Consider the following 22,347-nt stretch of genomic DNA (forward strand, 5'->3'; position numbering starts at 1 on the left):
TAAATAAATAAATATCATGTGCTCTTTAGGTGCACGAACTTGTTTTTTTAAAACTAATTATTGATTTGTTCTTTTTTGGAAATCTACCTTCGAAATGCTAAAATAACAACAATTTTTAAAATAATTATTTAATTTTTAGTGATCGAAAACGAAGTAAATGATTAGGAATTTTTTCTTATGTTTTGATCCTTCGAAAAAGTAATCTAATGTCGAAAAAATCTGTATCAACTTTAAATTTATTGGTAGTTAAAATTTAGAAAAAAAAGTAAATAAATCATTTTAAAATATAATTTTTATAATTATCAAATTGATTTTTCATTTCAAATTAAAGTAATAAGGTAAGAGAAAATATAGTTATTTAGCTGTGTTATAAAAATTTTTTTCTTGCGTCTTAAAATAACAACAAAAACGTCTCGTGAATATACTTTAACTTGATATTTATTCTATTGAATTAACATATTTTCATATCACTAATTTTTGTTAACAATTCGTTGATCGGAACTCATTTCATTGTTTACATTACATGATATTTTTCAATATTTTTTAAAAAATATTTTTAGTAATTAATAACAAATTTCTCGTTTCATTTATTTGTCTTTGATTCTTAATTTTTAAGACCTATAATGTTTTGAAAATTAAATTAATTAAATAAAGTTTGTCACTCGACCCGCTGACTGTTGACTATCAATGGAATTGCAGACTTTTTCATTTAATTGTAATGTAAATTTTTCATGTAGTTATATCAATTCTACATATTATTTAGCATAATTGATTAAAGAAATAAATTATTTGCCATTAAAAAATAAAAAATTTTAAGGAAAAATTTAATAGTCTTATTATAAAATGGGTGTAAAGAAAGAGTCAGGAAAGAAACGAAACGAATAAATGTTATGTTTAACAGTTATAACATTATTAGTGAATATTTTGTTTAACTACCATCTTACGTACATTGCATATTTGAGTGAAAGTTAATATTTTTTTAAAATTTAACTCTACCATCTTATGCATATTACATATTTGATTGTAAATTAATATTTTCTGGTTATTTTTAACTCTACCATCTTATCTATATTGCACATTTAATTGTTAGTTAATAATTTTATTTTTAAATCTACTATAACATACAAATTGCATTTTTTAAAGTAAGTCACATTTTTTTTAATACTTTAACTATACCAACATATGTTTATTTATCAAAAACTTTAAGGGTGCAAATCACATCGTTGAATAGTATACGAATAAGAACAAAGTTGAAAAGTAAATCAATCATAGTCTTTGCTTTTCGTCTGTTGATGAGTCAACGTCTTGAGCATCAATCAATCAAGCGGAATTTCGGTTTCTGCCTCTTTTTATCTTTCTTGTTCTTCATCCTCATCTTTCTTCCTCCAATGTGACTGTACACTTTGTCCCTATCAATAACAGTCCCAAAACATGAGGATGAACTAAACTGTTAAATTAAAATGGATTATAAATAAGATAAAGTGAGGTAAGTTATTTAAAGCTACGATAATAGGTTAAGAGTTTTAAATTGATGCACAAGCAATATTTTCAGTTTAACTATGCTTTATTTACTCAGATTTTTCAAACTAAATGAATAAGTAAATATATATATATATATATATATATATATATATATATATATATATATATATATATATATATATATATATATATATATATATATATATATATATATATATATATATATATATATATATATATATATATATATATATATATATATATATATATATATATATATATATATATATATATATATATATATATATATATATATATATATTAAAAAAACACACTTGAAACTAATAAAAAAAAATAAATGAATAATTTTTGGTAATTAAAAAATAAACTCTTAATCAGTATATTCAGTATTTTGCTTTTAATATATCCCATTAAAAATTATGTATAATTTCTCTAAATAGTTTCGTTTGTTTAAACAAGTTACATTTTTTAAATTTAAAATATTACTTATTTTTCGTAATGTAGTACACATCTTCATTAGATTCACATCTTTCGTGCTTAACAAAAATTAACTATTCCTAGCATTAAAAACTCTGGGAATGTCTTTAAATCGTGCAAAATGGGAAAGTTTTTTACTCCTGCTATAGAAAATGTGAGAATTAAGTTTTCTTGTTTTTCAGGATCAAATTACGGAATACCAGTCTTAAATTTATTTTTTGGAGCAGACTTTTATTATGAGATCAAAATATTCGATTTTTAGCATCCTGAGACTAAAATTTTAAACTTTTAGTATTTTGAGATTAACACATTTGACTTGATGCTTTCGCAATTAACAAAATAAGTATTTCAAGTTAGATAAATTTATTTTTAGGTCCTTATAATTTTTATTTCAATTTAAATTTATTACACAAGTGCTTATATATTCCAAATTAAGTGTCATTAATTTTCAATTAAGAATGTGTGCAACTAAGAAAATATAAATTGTAGTATATGAAGGATCTTTAAAGTGTTTTGACAAAATATTAGTAACGCATGAACTCTATTTTTGACTGAAATAAATTTATAACAACTAAAAATTGCATTCCAAATACTGTCGTTGATAGTTTTCATTTTTAATTTTAATTTTCATTTTTTTCCTTTTCTGTTATTCGACGACATCAGTTTGTCACCTATAATATAAAATTACTTACGCCCAAAAATTATTTGTTTGTTGAATTTAAGTACTAACTTTTTTTTATCTATTTAACTGATTAATATATAACATTTATTTGTGAAAATAATTTAAAAAATGAAGAAAATTTAAAGCATGGAATACTGTAATCAAAAATTTTTAACAATAGATTTTGAAGATAATAAATGGTTTATTTCATCCTATTTTGATACACTGGAATAAATTATGTTCCAGGAATATATTATTTATGGCAATAAATAATATATTCCTGGAATATATTCCTGGAATATTCCTTCATATAAATATTTATTATATATATATAAAAGCCCTTTCTCGATGATTTAAAAAATTTTATGCAACATTTTATTTATTTTGCAGTGATTAAAGGTAATTTCTACGATCATTTTAATTCAATTTAGGTACGATTTGCGATTATAAAGTGTTTCAAGGCTACCTTTTTCTGTTTATTTAAACGGATATTTAATTCCAATCGGTATACTACTTTGTATGGCAATAGTTTGCAAGTAGAATTAAATTTGGACATATTTCTGATAGAAAATACGAAAATGTTAAAATTGTTTAGATTTCAGCGATGAGGGAAAACAAACCTAAAGGGTAATATTATTATTATTTTAGAATTCATGCATTTCAGGTGATTCCCAGTCATCATTACCGAACACCCAAGAGGATGAGGCAATTATCATTGGCTTGTACAGCCTTAAATTACTTAAACAAACCATGTTTTTACAGCCCCAGAAGGCTATTCAAGTATTTAAACCTAAACATTGATTTAATTAAAGGATCAATTATCGTTCACGATTTTCAGAAGCTCTAGATTCTTTCTACATATCCAGGGAACAAATTCTATTATTCGAAATAATTGAATAATTACATTTTACGATTCATCTAACAATTGCCGGATATTAAACGACGTATATTAAGAAAATACCTCCAAGAAAGAGCGGCCTGCCCTCTAAACACGCGTTTTAAGAAAATTGCTGGCCCAATAAATACTTCTTTTTACTTTTACAAAACAATGTGGTTGGTAAAGTGAAAAGAATATATGACTGCACGGTTGCAGTTAAAGGGAGTTCCTAATCGGCTAGGCGTGATATTACCATTTGGCTATCCAGACCTTCTTTTTTGGAAACTAATTGTTTTCCGTGACATCTGTCAAAATGGGAGCTGTGAAGTTGCTTTTAGTACGAAGGATTATTTTATTACTAACAAAACAGAAGAGGTTCTGTGTTTTTTTGCGAACGGAAGTGTAAGTTTAATGATAGGGTTAAAACTAAACATTTCTCGAAACTTGATAATACTTTTTTCAACACCTTTTGCTAGTAATCGTTTGGTTTAAGTGGCTGAGATAGATAGTCACGATTTAAACTTTGGAATTAACTATTTTTATTCGTCTAAATCAATTAATTTCTTGTCGTTTTGGAGCAATTCTTTAATTTCTGTTTCTCGGTATCTTTTAATTCCTTGATTACAATTTCTTGATTCTGATTAATTTTTTCATATTTTGATTGCTTGATTTTAGAGATATTTCTATTATCGATATTGATATCGATATTAAGAGTTTACCATTTATATAATCTTTCACTGAGAAAATTAGAAAAAATATAATAAAAACTACAAGAAAACGGTAAAATTTACCTTGTGTCTATCTCTATGGGAACACCAAAAAAAAAAAAACGATAATTTTTACAGAAGTGCTTTGATAAAATTAACAATAAAATATGCTTTCATAACACGTGATAAAATTAGGTAAATGTGGTTAAATCTAGTAATTTTATTATGATGTCTTAGAACATGGCATAAAAACGATTTATTCGGTTAAGTTTATCTTTCAATTCTGCATTTTTTAATAAATGTGTGGTAATGCGAATTATAATTTTGAAAACCAGAATTTTCGTTAAGCTATTACCGTATGGAAGAAAAATAATAAAAAGAAAGGTTTAAATACCGTATATTTCAATTTTGTTAACCAGAAACGTCATGACCATACAGTACGGTAATTTTACCAGAATTGTTTTCTTTGTGCTTAAAATCAAAAGGATAATATACGAATTATATACATACACTCTATAACAAAAAAATCGACGCACCAAGAAGCAATCATCCGATTGCTTTGAAATTTCGTATGCATGAATGTTTTGAACAGATCAGACTGGAATGATGCCGACTGGGGACGTATAGTCTTTAGCGACGAATCCCGCTTCCGACTGTGTCCTGACGATCATCGAAGACGTGTTTGGAGACGCACAGGGCAGAGGGGGGATCCTGCCTTCACTATTGCACGCCACACCGGCCCTCAACAAGACATTATGGTCTGGGGTGCCATTTCCTTCAACAGCTGGACCCCTTTGGTCGTCATTAGAGGTACACTTACTTCACAGCGGTACGTCTACGACATCCTAAGACCTGTTTTGCTACCGTTACTTTTGCAGTGCCCTGGGCTGGTTTTTCAGCAGGACAATGCCAGACCACATACGGCACGTGTTGCTATGAACTGTAGGCAAGCTTGTCAAACTCTTTCTCGGCCTGCCAGATCACCAGATCTCTCTCCCATCGAGCATGTCTGGGATATAATGGGAAGGCGATTGCATCTGGCACGGAATGTTGATGACCTCGTTTGACAATTGGATCGATATATATATCTATGGACATTAAGGTTATGTTGTGGTTGAGATGTGTCTTGTTAAGTGAACCGTGGAATGTGGCTTAATTATTTTATCTAGTCGTGACATTTATCGTGAGAGATGGGGAATACTAGACTCTTTTGTGTTGCGATGTTCTGTGATATTGCTATCAATGCGGTAATGAGAATTTCTTATTTCAACAGTCCAGGGTCACCAATTGAGGAGTGCAAGACACAGGAAACTCTGCATGTGTTTAAAGAATAGAGAAAAAATTTAGAATGGAGATGTCAACGCTGAGACTCAAACTCCCGTTTAGCCGGTCATAAAATTAACAGATTAGCGTTTTCTGATAAAGTATGTGCACATATGCAAGAAGCAAGACTTCATAAGATATTCACCACACAATCACTAAGATTATTGGGCAATTGCTGTTCTGTTAGGCATCTTATAATAGAAAATAAAAGTATGAATTCGTAATCCTTGGTTACATGGTTTAGCTTTCAGCTTTTGAAGAACTTGTGTTTGATTTTTATTGGTTGTGTGTTTAGTTGGTTTATCCGTATCAGGTGTAAACAGTCAATAAACGATTTTCTCACTGTTAACAGTTGGAATAGCATTTTTTAAATGGTTATTTGAGTTTTTTGATTGAATAGGATAAAATAACAATGAAATAAATTGTTATTTAACCATTTTTTTCTATGAAGCTTTTAACAGTGTACAATGATTGAGAATATGAGAAAGTTATTTTAAAAATGGTCCTTTTTAGGGAAGAAAAAGAAATCGCTTAATCGAATAATAAGGAAATTGTTTTTCCGTATATGAAATTAATTTCTTTATCCTGGTTATAAAAATATAATATAAAAAAATATCGGAAGTACTATAAAGAATATTTTTTTTTTAAAAAATGAAGTAGTTTTCCTTATGTGGAGTATTAAAAAAAAATCGTCTAACATCTAATATTTCCAATAACGTGTGAGAACGAATTTTAAAACGTGCCATTTTGCAGAAAAAAGGAACACGTTAGTTCAAAATTGTTTTAAAATAAAATAAATCAAGTAAAATAGATCAAATGAGTTATATGAAAGAAGATGACGTTAAATGAGACAAAAAATAGGATATTTAAATGCTTTTAAAATTAGTTGTAATACTTTCTTAAAATTTTTATTTTACTTTACTTATTTATTTATTTTTTTGTAAGTCAGTAGCTTTAATGCTTTCATTTGTTTTCTTTTTTGAAAGTAAGAAATTGATAGTAGGAAAAATTGTAGAATTTAAACTCACCATTTCAAAATTCACGAAATTTTCTTTGTTTTTGATTAAATCATTTTCTGTGAAATTCTCCGAATGAACGTTGTCAATTTTAGCAAATTATTGCTATGATATGTTTGAGCATGCAAATTTCGCCAAACATATAAAGTTTAATACTACATATCGATTAAAACAGTTGACTCGGCTACGCATCATAAATAAAAGGAATATGAATAAGAGAGTTCTCAATTGTTACCTGGAATCGAATCCAGGAAACCTAGATGAAAAATAAATGCAATAATCCCTCTTACATTCTTTCAAACAATCCAAACAGATTTAAAATGAGATGAAAATGAAGAAATCAAATAATGCACTGAGACAAGAAAGAAAACGCGTCAATCATTTGAGATTATGTATTATGTGACGAAATGATGGTCAATCATAACGAAATACAACTCAAGAATTGCTGATTCGCCAAAAATAGGAGTTATATTTCTGATAGTGCGTATGAAGTCGTTTAAATTTAAAAATTAACCAATGTATGTCTCTCAATGTTAAAAAATCGCAAGGGCGGATTGTTGCTGTTTTGGTTGTTCAACTTAATGTTACGTTTTGTTTTGCTGCTTAAACACTGTAAGACTTACAAATTTGAAATTACGAGAGCCTACATAAGAAAAGTACAGGGGATACGGCGTAATAAAAAAATTTCTTACTATTTCATTTCAGCTATATTAATATCTTAGTTTTTGAATTATTAATTGTTAAAATTGAAGGGGGGAAATACCACGATTATTCGGTATTTCCCCCCTTCATATACTACACACGCTGACATGAAATTTCGGAATTGAGTTAAAATTTAACGTACTAAAAGAGTTATTCTTAATGTGAACTTCAAGATAATTTTGTTTCGAAATTTCAGTTTGCTCGAAAGTTATTGTAACTTTTAGTACTTTTTCGTGATTTTTTCTGCTTTTTTTGCTCTCAATATTGACTATTTTTCCATTGTTGTGGAAAAATTGTTGGTATAAAATTATTTCCCATTTATTTCTTCTAATTTAGTCAAACAAATCGTATTTTTTAGGTTAATGTGAATAAGATGATAGACAACAAAATCGAGCAGTAGTCGACAGTTAAAAAAATAAGTTATCGGTCACAATAGGATAATTCGGTGCAATCAATTGCACCATGAAGGTATTTCTCGAATGTATTTACCAATTTATGGTGCAACTTAAAACAATTTTTCATTTAACCTAACTATGGTGCAATTAGAAGCTTTGCACCAAGTATCAGTTAAACATTTACCCAGTTTTTTTAAAGTGTACATAAAGCTACTAAAATCGTATAATTTTAAAACAAAATGTTCTGTAATTTTGGGGAAAATATTAACATTTAAGGAAAAGAAAAACAATTTTGAATGAAAAGCAATTACGGGAGATAGGGTAAGCGGATCCTGATAATTTTTATTTTTTAAATACATTAAAAATGGCAACAAAAAAAATATAAGATTTAAATGGTGTAATTTCAGAGTCGTTTTGTCACGATTAATTCTCAAGTTTTTATTTTCTTATAAAATAGGTCACGTGAAAGTTCTTATTTAGAGAGAAATAATTTAAAAGAATCAGGTTGGGCAAACTTTTAAAACCAAAATTTATGTAGATAATTATAAAAAAATAATCAGTTTAGTTTCTTTTTGCGTGTTATTTACAAATAAATTCTCGAAACAGTTATATTTTAAATCCTAATGTTCCATTCTTTCGATCATCCAACCTTTCCAATTATAAATGTTCCAAGAAATAAAATTATGAACACTTGTAACTACTATCTACTTTAATACCAAAAACTATGTATGTGTATTTGTGATGCTTATTTTAAATCAATGAGATATGGTTAAAAAAAAAAACTTTATTTCAGCCTTTCACGATTTTTATGTTCCCCGTGGTCGCATTCAAAACTAGTCTTGGAGATCCTGTAATAAAATTAATAATAGGCTCTCATTAAAAATTGTTTGGAGAAAGTGATATTTTTCACGACTGCGGGATCATCAAAACAAGGTTCATTTACATTTAGGGGGAAATTTGCAAATCTACTTGTTTGATGATAAAGAGATTGTTTGTTTTAAAGACATTTGCAAGCGTAATATTATTCTTATCGTGTGAATAAATAGCAATATATATTTTAATAAACCAATTTTTAAGTGTTATGTATGCATTTAGGAATGGCATTTTTTTCAAAAAGTAATTCAAATAATGAATTTTTACGTCTTATATACGCATTTTACGTGATCCACTGCTTCCTTAAATCACTTTATTAGAGTTATATGCAATATAACGAATTTTACATAAAACGATAATTTTTTGTAATAATTACACTGACGTGGAACGAATAAACCTATGTTTTTTTTTATTCGATGCATTCGAAAGTTTTTACCGTTTTTTTTTCTGCAGAAGTTATTGGTCTAAGTGTTCGTAATGATTAGATAATTAATTTAATTAGAAGAGCTTAAGGAAAGAAAGGTTTTAGGGTTATTTTTGAAAAAAGTTAAGATTTCCCGGTAAGGATCTGATATTGATTTTATTTAACTATATAATTATATATCATCGATTTTGTCTAGTGGATTCCTCCCAATGGGCGAAGGTATTAAGTTAATACACAATTTTTGCTTGCTGTTACTTGTTTCTAAATAGCACTTAAGTTTTATTGCAGCTAGAATTTTTGTAAAGTTGCATCTGGCAACTGCGGCGTAAACAAATGTGAAATGAAAAACGCTGTTATCGACATTTTTTAAGAACAAAGTTGTGTCTTGCTAGGAGCTATCGCAGACATTTTGGTCTCAGAAAAGGGATTTTAACCACCGTTAAGGACTGTTTTCGGAGTGGGAGAATGTTCTGAACTCATTTGACAAAAAATAACAATCTTTAAAAGCTTCTTTTTTGGTAGCATATTAGGTAGGCGATTGTTATCATTCAATTTAAATGAGTGTAAGGAATTTTTACATTTCTCCCAACATCCGTCGACAAAAAATTAAGGCAAGACATACTCCTCATTTCCTATTTTCAGCATGTAAACTTAAAATTTAATTTACACAAAAGATGTCAAAAGATGTATAAGATGTCACAAAGAACCTGCAACCTCCCCATAATGACAGGTCTTTTCGGCCAATCGTTTGTCACACATATCTTTAAGGAATACATAATAATGCTCTACTCTAATAACAATAATCTCACTTGTAAGTCAGGGTTCGAATTAATTGTATTTAACATGGTTCTATGGAAAGAATTCTTCACTCCATATACTCATACAATTTTTTTCTCTTCCTATTTCAGGGTTTTGGGCGATGACGAGAAAAAGCCTTTCATTGAAGAAGCTGAGAGGCTAAGGTGCAAACACAAAAAAGATTACCCCGACTACAAGTATCAACCCAGACGCAGAAAACCACCAAAGAGTTCCTCAACTTTCATATCACAGGAAAAGTCTTCTTCCGTTGACCACCTAACTGCTACAGCACCGGAGCCCTGCCAGCCGGAGCCCCTGCACGAATCCTCCAAGTACTATTCTTCAGCCCTGCACGGTTCCAGTCGAACTTCCGGCTCTCCTCCCACCCCACCAACGACGCCCCTGCAAGCTGGGGCGGCTGGCTCTAGATATTCTACACAGCACCATCTTAGAGAAGATCACCCGTCGCAACACGTAGGCCATAGCATATCAGAACTCACTAATAGAGGTAAAAAGGAAGGAACTATATATTATTCGGGATGTTACGAAACTAATGGTCACAAATGCAAACTTGCTAAAATAAACAACTTTCCCTTTACAACGTGGGGTCGGAAAACAAATAGTGAACCACACCTTGACCCTCATGAAAATGGAGATTGCATCAACGATTAATAATAACGAATTTTAAAAAAATCTTAATTGTTGAAATCTCTACAACAAATTGAATAAGAGACCATCTGCTATAGCATGAGAGAACACTTGCTGTCAAATGAGGGACTTCCTGTTGTCAAGTGAGGGACCACTTGCTGAACAATACAGGAGTGACTATTAGCTGAACCATTGAGAGATTCCAGTCATTTCTTCCAACACTTGCTCTTCGAAGTTAATTCGATTGGGCAGCGTTGTGCATTGAAATCACTCATAGTTAAATACTACCAGTTCTGCTGCCCCGCATATAAGGTCATATCAGTCTTATCATCTGTACTCTATTCCTAGTCAAATAGCAGCTGAATGAGGGGTTCTGCGGAAGGGGACGTTTTACCCACTTCTCTCATACTTGGCCCTTTGCTTTGCTGCCCCACATTGTACTCTGAAAGTTGTTTGCTTTTGCAAGTTATGTCACCCTTTACAGATAAAACCAATAGTTTCGTAGCGCCTCTGAATAATTTTCTTGTATTTCAAATTTTAGAGACTTTATATGTGTAATAGAGGGAAATATTCGCTTTCGTGGTTGTGTGTCTACTATCAACCGCTATATACCAAGTCTGCTTGTATGTCTGCTTTTAGCCACCGCAGAAACGAATCATAATATCATGTAGCATTGAACAATACTGTTCGCTTTGGTGGATAGGCCTTGGCAATACGTATAATTAAATATAATATATTACAAATTATGTTTAAGTGTAATAGCTTTTTCCTGACTTAAAAAAAAAAAAAAAAGAATTATTTATTATTCTTTTCTTCATCATTAACTTACGTTGGTACAACATAATTTATTATTATGTTGATTATAATTAATTAGTAGCATAATTAGTTCATAATTTATTATGAGCTAATTTCTGTTGGTACAACAAAAATTAGTTCCCACCACTGTGATAAATACCACGGTGAGGAGTTAATCGCTAGTTAATTGTTACGTAGTAGTCCTATAATACGTAGTCCTATAATAGTTACGTAGACAATATTATTCATGCAACAGTGATATTGTTACTGAAATTATGCAACATTAATTGCGATGATATTTTTAAAATTTAACGAGCATTTTTATTTGTCTCTTTTTATATTCCACTTACTGGAGTTTTTAGTTAATTTTAAATAATTTAATACATAATATATTTATCTCTCCAAAATCAGTATAACTTGTATTCCTTATTATTTAGAACCTTTATGTAGCCTATGGACTGCTCGGATGTTAAATTAGATAGTTAAATCGTTGAGTTATTGAACTGCGCATAATACTTTATAAGATCCACATTTGTCTCCAGATTTGAAATTCTGCAATCGACTACCAGAAGTTAATGACAGAAATTACTTCAAAAAATCTCAATAAGGAAACTTTAAGCTGCAATTACTTAAACTTCAAGTAAAATGAATGAAAGTAAAATTATATATTTCACTTTTATTCTTATTTATGAATCTTATACTTTAGCTTCTGAGGATAAGATTTATGAATAAAGATATGAATATTTATTTATCCTTCTGTAAATAATGTTTGCATACTTATCTTATGCATAATACTTATAATTTTTTAAAACATAAATATATATTAATAATTGATATAAAGATATTCTGATGGTATTGCTAATCTACTTTACCACGCTATCATGGTATTTTTTTTTCACGCATGCAATTCTAGTAATACAATTCTATTAATACAATTTTATATATTTAGTTCTTTCTCTAATAATATTTCTATAGACCAGTACGGGCTCCACATGGCAAGTAATTGCTCCACTCTTCCGCAGTGCTAAAGCACTCTCAGAAAAATTGGTTCAATGTTAAACTATAATATTGGTATTTGGAACTATAATAATGTGCAAATATGCAGCTCGAAATTATTCTTAATTAAGATTCTAAAAGCAAAAAATGTAAAGGAAATTATATTTCCTGCTTGTTAAGATTTTACTCAATATTCCAAGTAAATATTCAGCCTTGTTAACCTCCTTCCTTTTTAACCTATTGGGATTTACATAATATCAATTTTTTCTTATTTAAGATAACAATTCACTATCAGAAGAATCAATTCAACGTTAGACCATATTAACGTGCAATCAAACTGAAGAATTACAATATATGGTTAAATTTAACATCACGTCACATTGTGGCAAATATGTATGACAGTACGATTTAACAAGCTTCAAAATTTCTAACAGTGCAAAATTAAACGCATGTACTGTAAGGTGAGTAAAATCTCTCCATTAGAGAGATTTTCCATTTCTTCTGTTAACTTTCACCTTTAATTGAATTAAATCAAATTGCGCAAGCATGATATGATTACTTGATAAGTGGAGCTGTGTTGATCTAGTTAAGCTGGTGGACGATGTTAACAGGACGTTGAAGGGTGCAAAATCTTTCATATAGAGAAACTGCAATCGTATGTTTGATTCCGTTCACGATTGCAATCCAGAAAACTGTTGCAAAAGAAAAATATTTTTATTCCTTATTATCTCTCCATTAGAGAGATTTTCCATTTCTTCTGTTAAATTTCACCTTTAATTGAATTAAACCAAATTGCGCAAGCATGATATGATTACTTGATAAGTGGAGCTGTGTTGATCTAGTTAAGCTGGTGGACGATGTTAACAGGACGTTGAAGGGTGCAAAATCTTTCATATAGAGAAACTGCAATCGTATGTTTGATTCCGTTCACGATTGCAATCCAGAAAACTGTTGCAAAAGAAAAATATTTTTATTCCTTATTATCTCTCCATTAGAGAGATTTTCCATTTCTTCTGTTAAATTTCACCTTTAATTGAATTAAACCAAATTGCGCAAGCATGATATGATTACTTGATAAGTGGAGCTGTGTTGATCTAGTTAAGCTGGTGGACGATGTTAACAGGACGTTGAAGGGTGCAAAATCTTTCATATAGAGAAACTGCAATCGTATGTTTGATTCCGTTCACGATTGCAATCCAGAAAACTGTTGCAAAAGAAAAATATTTTTATTCCTTATTATCTCTCCATTAGAGAGATTTTCCATTTCTTCTGTTAAATTTCACCTTTAATTGAATTAAACCAAATTGCGCAAGCATGATATGATTACTTGATAAGTGGAGCTGTGTTGATCTAGTTAAGCTGGTGGACGATGTTAACAGGACGTTGAAGGGTGCAAAATCTTTCATATAGAGAAACTGCAATCGTATGTTTGATTCCGTTCACGATTGCAATCCAGAAAACTGTTGCAAAAGAAAAATATTTTTATTCCTTATTATCTCTCCATTAGAGAGATTTTCCATTTCTTCTGTTAAATTTCACCTTTAATTGAATTAAACCAAATTGCGCAAGCATGATATGATTACTTGATAAGTGGAGCTGTGTTGATCTAGTTAAGCTGGTGGACGATGTTAACAGGACGTTGAAGGGTGCAAAATCTTTCATATAGAGAAACTGCAATCGTATGTTTGATTCCGTTCACGATTGCAATCCAGAAAACTGTTGCAAAAGAAAAATATTTTTATTCCTTATTATCTCTCCATTAGAGAGATTTTCCATTTCTTCTGTTAAATTTCACCTTTAATTGAATTAAACCAAATTGCGCAAGCATGATATGATTACTTGATAAGTGGAGCTGTGTTGATCTAGTTAAGCTGGAGGAAGATGTAAACAGGACGTTGAAGGGTGCAAAATCTCTCATATAGAGAAACAGCAATCTTATGTTTGATTCCGTTCAGTTTAACATGGTTGTAATCCAGAAAACTGTTGCAAAATAAAAATATTTTTATTCTACATTTAATTAGTAAATAAGCGCAAGATCTTGCAGCATTTTTATTTCAAGGAGAGGAGGACAAACTTGAGAAAGTTCAAGCAAAGAGTGCTAATTATTCATTTTTGTTCCTAATTTGTTTTCCTATATAACGAAAAAAAAATTTGAAAGTGCTCGTCAAATTGATATTTAATCACTTCTCCTGATCTATTTTTTTTTGTCTTAAGATCTATTGTTTATAAAAAGACGTCATTTTATTTTTCGTCAAATAGTCAAGCACATGGCACAAAAGAAATCTCTGTCTTCCCACCTAGGGTGGAGCCAAGGAATATCAACTTTCTGCAAGAGGTGGCTCTTGACGCTATCTTCGGATCAAGAACTTAATTGTTCGGCGATTTTATTTGATAAGTCTCCTCATCACGACGTCATAAGAACTCTAAAGACGATAGCAAGTAGGAAGGGTGACTTAAAAAAACAAGGATCGAATATTGGAATCGAATTTCCTGGTGAATCCGGGTTGACAAGCTAAGACTCAAACCAGTCAGAAAGATCTGTTTTCGGTGCAGTTGGGTGGGGTCTTTCCACACAATTGAGAAATCTTCCCAAATGAATATTAATTTCCCAATGGAATTTTTTTCTCCATACTTATGAATACAGTGTTGTGTGGTGTTTTAAAAGACAAAGAACCATTCTGTAAAATAGTCTGAGCACTTAAGCAACAGTAGCCTTTAATTGCTGATAAATTGAAATAATTAGATTGTTTGGCTATAGTGTAAAATAACCTTAGTAGGCAGCAGAATATTTTATTTACAAATATGAAATTAAAAAAAAAAAAAAAAAAAAAAAAAAAAAAAAAAACATTAAATGGTGGTTCAAATATAGCTAATAATTCAGGTTGCCAGCTAATCGGTTATTTAATCATTAAAATAGTGACATCTCTTATAGTTTTTCAGTAAAAAAATAAAATAAAATAAAATATTAGGCAAATGCTTACCTTTTGTTTTGCTTGAATGTTAAAAATGCATATGAAAATAACACGTAACATTTTATATTGAAAAATGTGAACATGTCTGACATTTTATGCTAAAATTGAAAATTTCGATCATTATCATCAGTAAAAAATTGTGCATAAGAATCCCAAAAATTTGTAACATTTCTGGTAGCTATTTTTTTTTTGCATTTGGCTAAATGGAATAAACAAAAAATTAAAACTCATTTTAAACTGTTTAATTTATTTTCTAAATAAATATTTAACCAAAACAGAGGATAATTTTTTTAAAAAAAAATATAGTGAAAACATTCTAAAAATAACTAAACTTCTATGAATTCTTTTTACTGTACAGTCGTCATAGTAATGTAATGTGATGTGCACGTCATAGCATTGTAATGTGATACATATGCATGTATTTAATTTTAAACTACGTTTATATATATATTTTTTAAGTTAGATAATTCTGAAATTTTTTAAAAATATTTCTTGAATTGGAATTCTAACTAATTAAAGGATTTCTTAAGCAAAGAATTTTTACTATATAAAATCTATATTCGATTATAATTATTATTTTGAATAATTTGAAAATTTAAACTACAAATTTATGTTTTTCGAATAATTATAAGTAATTTAGTTACATTTTTATTTTAAAACAAAACAATATATAAACCGTTGATTAAATATAGATATTTTCATTATTAAAAAATATAAACATAGATATTTTTATTTTGTGCCACTGTTGACCTTCACAAACAAATAGTACTGGAAAAAAATACACAAAAAATAATAGGGCTGTTTTCACAGATTTACACGAAGCTCAAATTAAGTTATACTTTTTGCAATATGTATCAGTTGATATAGAAATGAAAAATATTTTTCCTGTTACTTACTTGTGTTACATCTTTAAATATAATTAATTTCATTTCCGGATTACTATAATAATGCAAAAATTAAAAGGTAAGAGAGCCTTTAGTGCTGCCATCTACTTAAAATCTTAGTAAACTTTTTTTTACATAAAATACAAATTAATCTTTTAGTGCTGCCATCTACTAGAAACGTTTGTTAATGAAGCTATTACAATAACTTGAGTTTTAGAATTATCATATTTATTTGAGAAGTATTATTCTGAATTTTATCAGATTTTATAAGTACCTATATAATTTTAGTTGTAGTTTACTCGTTATTGAAGCAAAACAAACATAATTGTTGTAGTTTTTTTTTTTTTTTTTCCCCGTTATATTTCGAAAAGTATAGTCGAAAAAACTTTGTCGTTTCTTAGGAACAATATCTGAGAATTAATAAAAAAAATATGTTTTTATCTACAGTAGGTTATGAATTAATTATAAATGTAGAATTTTTTACATTATTTAAATTTTTTTAATTGTTTATTTATTCTTAGAGTACCAGTATTTTAGAAGATATTGCTCTATATATTTTTAATTACGTCCGTTATTGTTTGCAAACACAATTTTTAGAAAAATTTCTAACAATCAGAGTATTGAGGCACGTATGACCACAGTCATAATGAAAGAAAATTCGAAAACTGGTTTCAATTTTATTACAAAGAAGTTAATTGTTTTTTCTCTTCTTCTTTTTTGTGCGTGCTAGCTCAGAAAATAGACAAATTTTCAAATCTGGGAATTTCGACTAGATTTACTTACTCGGAATAAATTAAATATTTGTTGACAAAGTATAAAATAAAATATACTTATTCTGCTTTGTTTTGCTACATTTAGGAATGAATACTTTTTCTTTTTTCTTGAAAATTGCACCCCAATTTAACACACAGGTCTTTACATTTTGTTTCGTTGGTAATGAAGTTGGCGTGAAAATCGTTTAAAATGGAGACATTCTGAGGATTACATTGTTCTTCTTCCTCTCCAGGGTTTGGGGGTTGAATTTGGTATCATTGAATAATTCTTTTGAAAATATTTCGCATGATTTATTTTTCAATTTGATACGCATTTCTCGAGATATTTGACAGTTTCCATACATTCTGAATGCTCTGCATATTTTTTAGTAGCTACCTTAAAAGTTTTTGAGCAGCCGTGTAATTTTGGGTTCTAAAAACCACGCTGATAAGTATGCAAGTGCCTGGGATTGCCACTGCTAGAAGTTCTTGAAACGTAGTTCAGGAGTTACTCACTAGATTGTTGTTACAGCTTAAAATTATAAATTGTTTGTAAAATAAATGTGTAAATTTATTGTCAAATACATATTTTTCTATTTTTAAATCAAAATTTGAATTTCATAGCAAATCTAGATTTTCTAGGTATAAAACATAATTTGCTTTTTTTTTTTATCCAGTGAAACGTAGTAAAAATATATTATTATTTTATCAGAACTAACTGATACAGCCAAGCTGAATTTTTAGAATTTCTTTCTGCTACTTCAAAGTTTTTTTCATTAAATATTTTTTCTTTCTTTTGTAGGTCATGAACACAACAACAACAGCGGGCTTTCTTCTCCAACTATTGGGGTCACATCAAACTCTATAATACCTACCACCTCAAGCTCTAGAAATGGGCCCTGCAAATATGCAACCACCACTGTCTTAGAATCTTCAACCACCTCAGTGTCTCCTAATGGGGCCACCCTTGGCCCACCCCCTCCAACGGCAGACCCTTATGTTCATTTTGGTCTGGCTCCACCTGGAGCACCTCACCACCAATACGCACATCACCTACAGCCACCAGGACCTCCTGGACCTCCTGCATGGAATCGATTCACAGAACAATTTTCACAGAGGGTGGGATGTCTGCCATCTGGTGCTGCACCAAGAGATCATCATCACCTATCCGGTAATGAACATCACTTATTAGGAGACTTGGATAAGACCACTTCTGGAGTGGCTGGAAGTGCTGGTCAGCTACCCCAGCATCATCAATCCACACTTGATTTGTACAGGAGTAACTATAGTACCCCAGAATTTCACCACAGCAATCGAAGGGTGAACTCACATCAGTCCGGTGCATTTTTAGACACTGCCAATGAATCCGGCTTCGGCCATTGTGCTTCAGCGAAGACTTTTGCCCCATCTGCTGGACTTTTGACCATGCAGAGTTGTCCGGTTTTCGGTCATATGGTTCCAGCAACTCAAGAACAAAGTATGTTTTCTACAGTTTCAGATGGACGTTCGATGACTGATTCCGTTGCCGGGTCATGTGCTTACAACCCTGGACATTCTCTTGGTCATTTTTTGCAACCTAAATAAATGGTCAAATTTGATCAAAGTTCAAAAGAAAAAGAAACATATTCTTTATTTTGCACTGCGTCGCCCATTTTGTTTTCCTGCTCTTTTTATATTGTGTAATTTCTATTGTAAGTAATGAGAAATTGATTCCCAAAGCTTCGTTTGTTACATATTGATGTGCCTTGTTATAAAGTTCTGAATTAAAATACTAAATGAAAATTTTGTATCTTCTTTGTGTATTTTTTTGTGTATAACACAAACGTTTTTTTTTCTTTTCAAGTTCTACCTCTCTTATTGGTTATATAAAATTTTTCTAGCTCTAATAAATAGATTATTGCTATATTTAAGCTAAATTTTTCCATTTTCACTTATAAATTTTCGGCAGATAAAGTTACTTAAATCTTAATAAGTATTACCAGACGTCCCAAAAATGACTAACGACTTGAAAAATTCATTGGAAAAACGGAAGTAAATATAAATGTAAAATTTGCTTCTTTCTGTCTAGAAAAACTAGGATTTCTCACTAAGTTTCAATTCCCTTTGCAGCAACAGCTTGAGCAGTCTGTAAACAAAAGAACTTGTGCCAATCAGCAATTGAAATAATTCAGAATGACCTGAGAGGCAGCAGAAAACTTTGTTTTATATTTTTCCATCAAGAAGCGCCATTAGTTGCTGATCTTTCAAACTAAATTTGAAATTTGATAATCTAAAAGTACCTTGCTTCCTTAACCCTTTAGCGCAGAATTTTTATTAAACATATTTTTAATTTTTTTTTCATTATTTTGCATAAATATAGGTTAAAGTAAGGGTGAAATATTATATTTAGCATTTTAATAATTTATGGTTTTGAAATACAGCATGAAACTTCTGCGTTAAAGGTAAAATCTCCCAAACACGGACTGCTGCCAAATAATAATTTCTCAAATTTGCTCTTTTTTCAGTTATTTAGATCTAAGGGAAACATATCATCATTGATTATTCATCACTTAAATTTCTTCAATTTATATGAATGAAAAAAAAAAAAAATTCAAGCAATTTTCTTAGACTTTAGTACAAATATACTTCTAGAGTTCTAATTTTTTAGTAGCTAGAAGACTGTTTTTTTTAATCAAAAACAACCCAAATATCTACATTATTTTTTTATTTTATTTTATTTTTGAAAAAAAAATTTTTTATTGGGAAAACATGGAGGTTTCATTCAGGACGCACTCCCTTACGATGATAAATGCGATATTTCCAAATAAAGAATAATTATCTTAAGATAAAAATTACTCTTTCTAATGCGTCTATATGGGTAAAAAATAGAAATGCAATTGAAATTGAGCGTTTGAAGTAGAAAACAAATTTACCGACGTGGAGTTAAAGTAAAAATGCCTTAAAAATAGATACACTAATCTAACAGTTAACAAATATTCGCTAAGAAGAAAAAAATAAAAAACAGCGCTTATGCCTTAAATTGTACAAAATAATTTTAAAAATATATTTGGTAGAAAATATGATGAAGCGAATAACATATCAGTGCTACCATCTATGAAAATCTTTCGTGTGTATAGATAGTATATATATATATATATATATATATATATATATATATATATATATATATATATATATATATATATATATATATATATATATATATATATATAGAGAGAGAGAGAGAGAGAGAGAGAGAGAGAGAGGGTGAGAGAGCCAAATGAATTTCCAAAACTAAAATGAAATTAAAAACCATTACATTATTTGAAACTTTAGCTCCTCTTTTTAAATTTTTCCAAACTGTGGCCACCCCGTATAGTTTGAGTGGCACTGCTGATATGACCACTAATCTAAAAATCTAAAAAAAAAAAAAATCTATCTATATATATATATATATATATATATATATATATATATATATATATATATATATATATATATATATATATATATATATATATATATATATATATATATATATATATATATATATTTTTTTTTTTTTTTTTTTTTTTTTTTTTATTGATTTATTTATTTCATAGCAGGGAGGGGATTAGATTTGTTGAGGAGAGTATAAGAATCATGAAATAAATACCTGAGATGATAATAATAGTGCATATTTTTGTCTTCGCTATTTAAAAAATTCAAAATATTAACTAATTTAAAATAATTTAAATAACTATTTGAAATATTGACTAATGTTATTAAGGTGTTAAGGATAACCTTTGAACAACGTGATTTAATGTGGGTGGATTATTGAGTTTCCCTTTTAAATTCAGAATTGGTTAAAGATATTTTAGTTCCGATTGGTCCTTCACACTAAGATAGGGGATAGAGCGTTCGCCTCCTAATGAAATGAACCGGATTCGAATCCCTGCCATAGCTCGCATTGACCACGGTGTTCACGAAAAATATCCTTAATGGTAGACGGATCATGGGTTAGAGTCCTCTTGCCGTCAGTGTAACCGTGTGAGGTTTTCGTGGTTTTCTTCTCCATGTAACGTAAATATGGGTTAGTTTCATCAAAAAGTCCTCCACGAAGGCGAATTTCTCCCGATTTTCTTGATCCAGGAGTACCTTTGTCTTCTGCATTGGGTTCAAAATTGCAAGGCTACGGAGTAAGCTTTAAGTTGGGACGGCTGTTCAACGACGGTTATAAGCTTAACCTAAAATGATAGGGTTTTAACTTTTAAGGGGGTAGTTTTCCGTAGGACAGTAAAAAAAGAATTCCAGGAGTGTCGGAGAGATTAGGAATTGAGAGAGTTAAATAGGAAAGTAAGTGGAGAATTGAGTAGAGATAAAAAGAGTTAAGTCGCATAATTAAGATAGAAAGTTGAGGAAAAAATAGGAAAGTAGAAAGGTTGTTGAATGGGTAGTTATTTAACAAAAGGAAGGGAAATGAATAAAAATAAATCTTACACGATCATCTTCAAAGATAGGGAGATTAAGCAGTTTGCCATTCAATTTCTTTGTATGTTTTATCCTTAAAATTATAATTCACTTAATTTATAAGTATTATAATTTTACATAAACGCTTTTTTCTATTGATTATTTAAGAGTTTAAAATAAAAGGCTTGTTAAATTATAATTTTGTGTAATTTAATCTTGCGCGTAGTCGTTTATTCGATTACTATTCACGGTGGCAATGTTACTCGAATTTAGTTTGTGCTTTCGGGAACAAAAAGAGAGAAAATGAAATTTCATAAATACGCCGATTGACCTGAAAACTTAGCCGAATAGTGAAACCTATTGGTAGGTTGCAGTGACCTCCCATCCCGGCGGCCCTGCTTAGTTAGAAAATGTTAGATCAGGCTAACTTCCTGAACCATTAACAGTGCATTTTACTCTGAGAAAAAAAGTATGATAAAAACCATTATATTATGGTAAAATTTACCGTATTTCTGGCTTTATAAGAACCTCAAAAGTGCATTGGTAATTATTTTGGTAAAATTAAAAACTAACAATAAAATATGGTTTCATAATATGTGATAAAATTTGGAAAATGTGGTAGAATTTGGTAATTTTATCATGATACCTTAAAGCATGGCATAAAAACCTTTCTGTTAAATTTATTTTTCAGTTGTCAGTTGGCTAGCTAATAGCCTAGTTTATTTAATATTTCTTATAGCGACGTTTTTTTTTTCTTTTTTTTTATGTCTCCTGTTAGACATTTTGCTAATTTTTTATATTTTTTCACCTAAAGATTTATACGAAACCGGTTTATATATAAGGTTTTTTAAGTTTGAAAGCCACCTACGAATATCTAGAAATATTTATAGAATATAATAAAAAAATTTTATTTATACTAAAAAGAGTAAAACCAACTTATACGTCGTGGGCATGGCGAATTAGAAAAATGCTTTGAAAAAGATGAAAAATTATGTTTTCTAAAAAGTTAAAAAGCGAAATTATTATTTTGTCATACCTGCTTACTTATTTCTGTTGAATCTAACGATTTAAAATCAACTTATGAACACTTTTGCAGTTACATGACGCGCTTCAGAA

The 22,347-nt window shown here is 29.6% G+C and overlaps 1 protein-coding gene across 1 annotated transcript in view; it reads left to right on the forward strand.

Moving 5' to 3' along the window:
* The window catches only part of LOC107444744 (uncharacterized), a 71,339-nt gene extending 52,754 nt beyond the window's left edge, over positions 1–18,585 (forward strand). Inside the window, exons 2-3 of the mRNA XM_016058966.4 lie at positions 9,867–10,264; positions 17,606–18,585. Of these exons, the coding sequence (XP_015914452.1) occupies positions 9,867–10,264; positions 17,606–18,387 (1,180 nt within the window). The 3' untranslated portion in view covers positions 18,388–18,585. The remainder of the gene's footprint in view (positions 1–9,866; positions 10,265–17,605) is intronic.
* Positions 18,586–22,347: the final 3,762 nt, after the last annotated feature.

The sequence above is a fragment of the Parasteatoda tepidariorum genome, chromosome 1 (assembly GCF_982258835.1).
Source record: "Parasteatoda tepidariorum strain Cologne lab strain chromosome 1, Ptep-v5.0, whole genome shotgun sequence".
In the NCBI taxonomy this organism is placed as follows: Eukaryota; Metazoa; Arthropoda; class Arachnida; order Araneae; family Theridiidae; genus Parasteatoda; species Parasteatoda tepidariorum.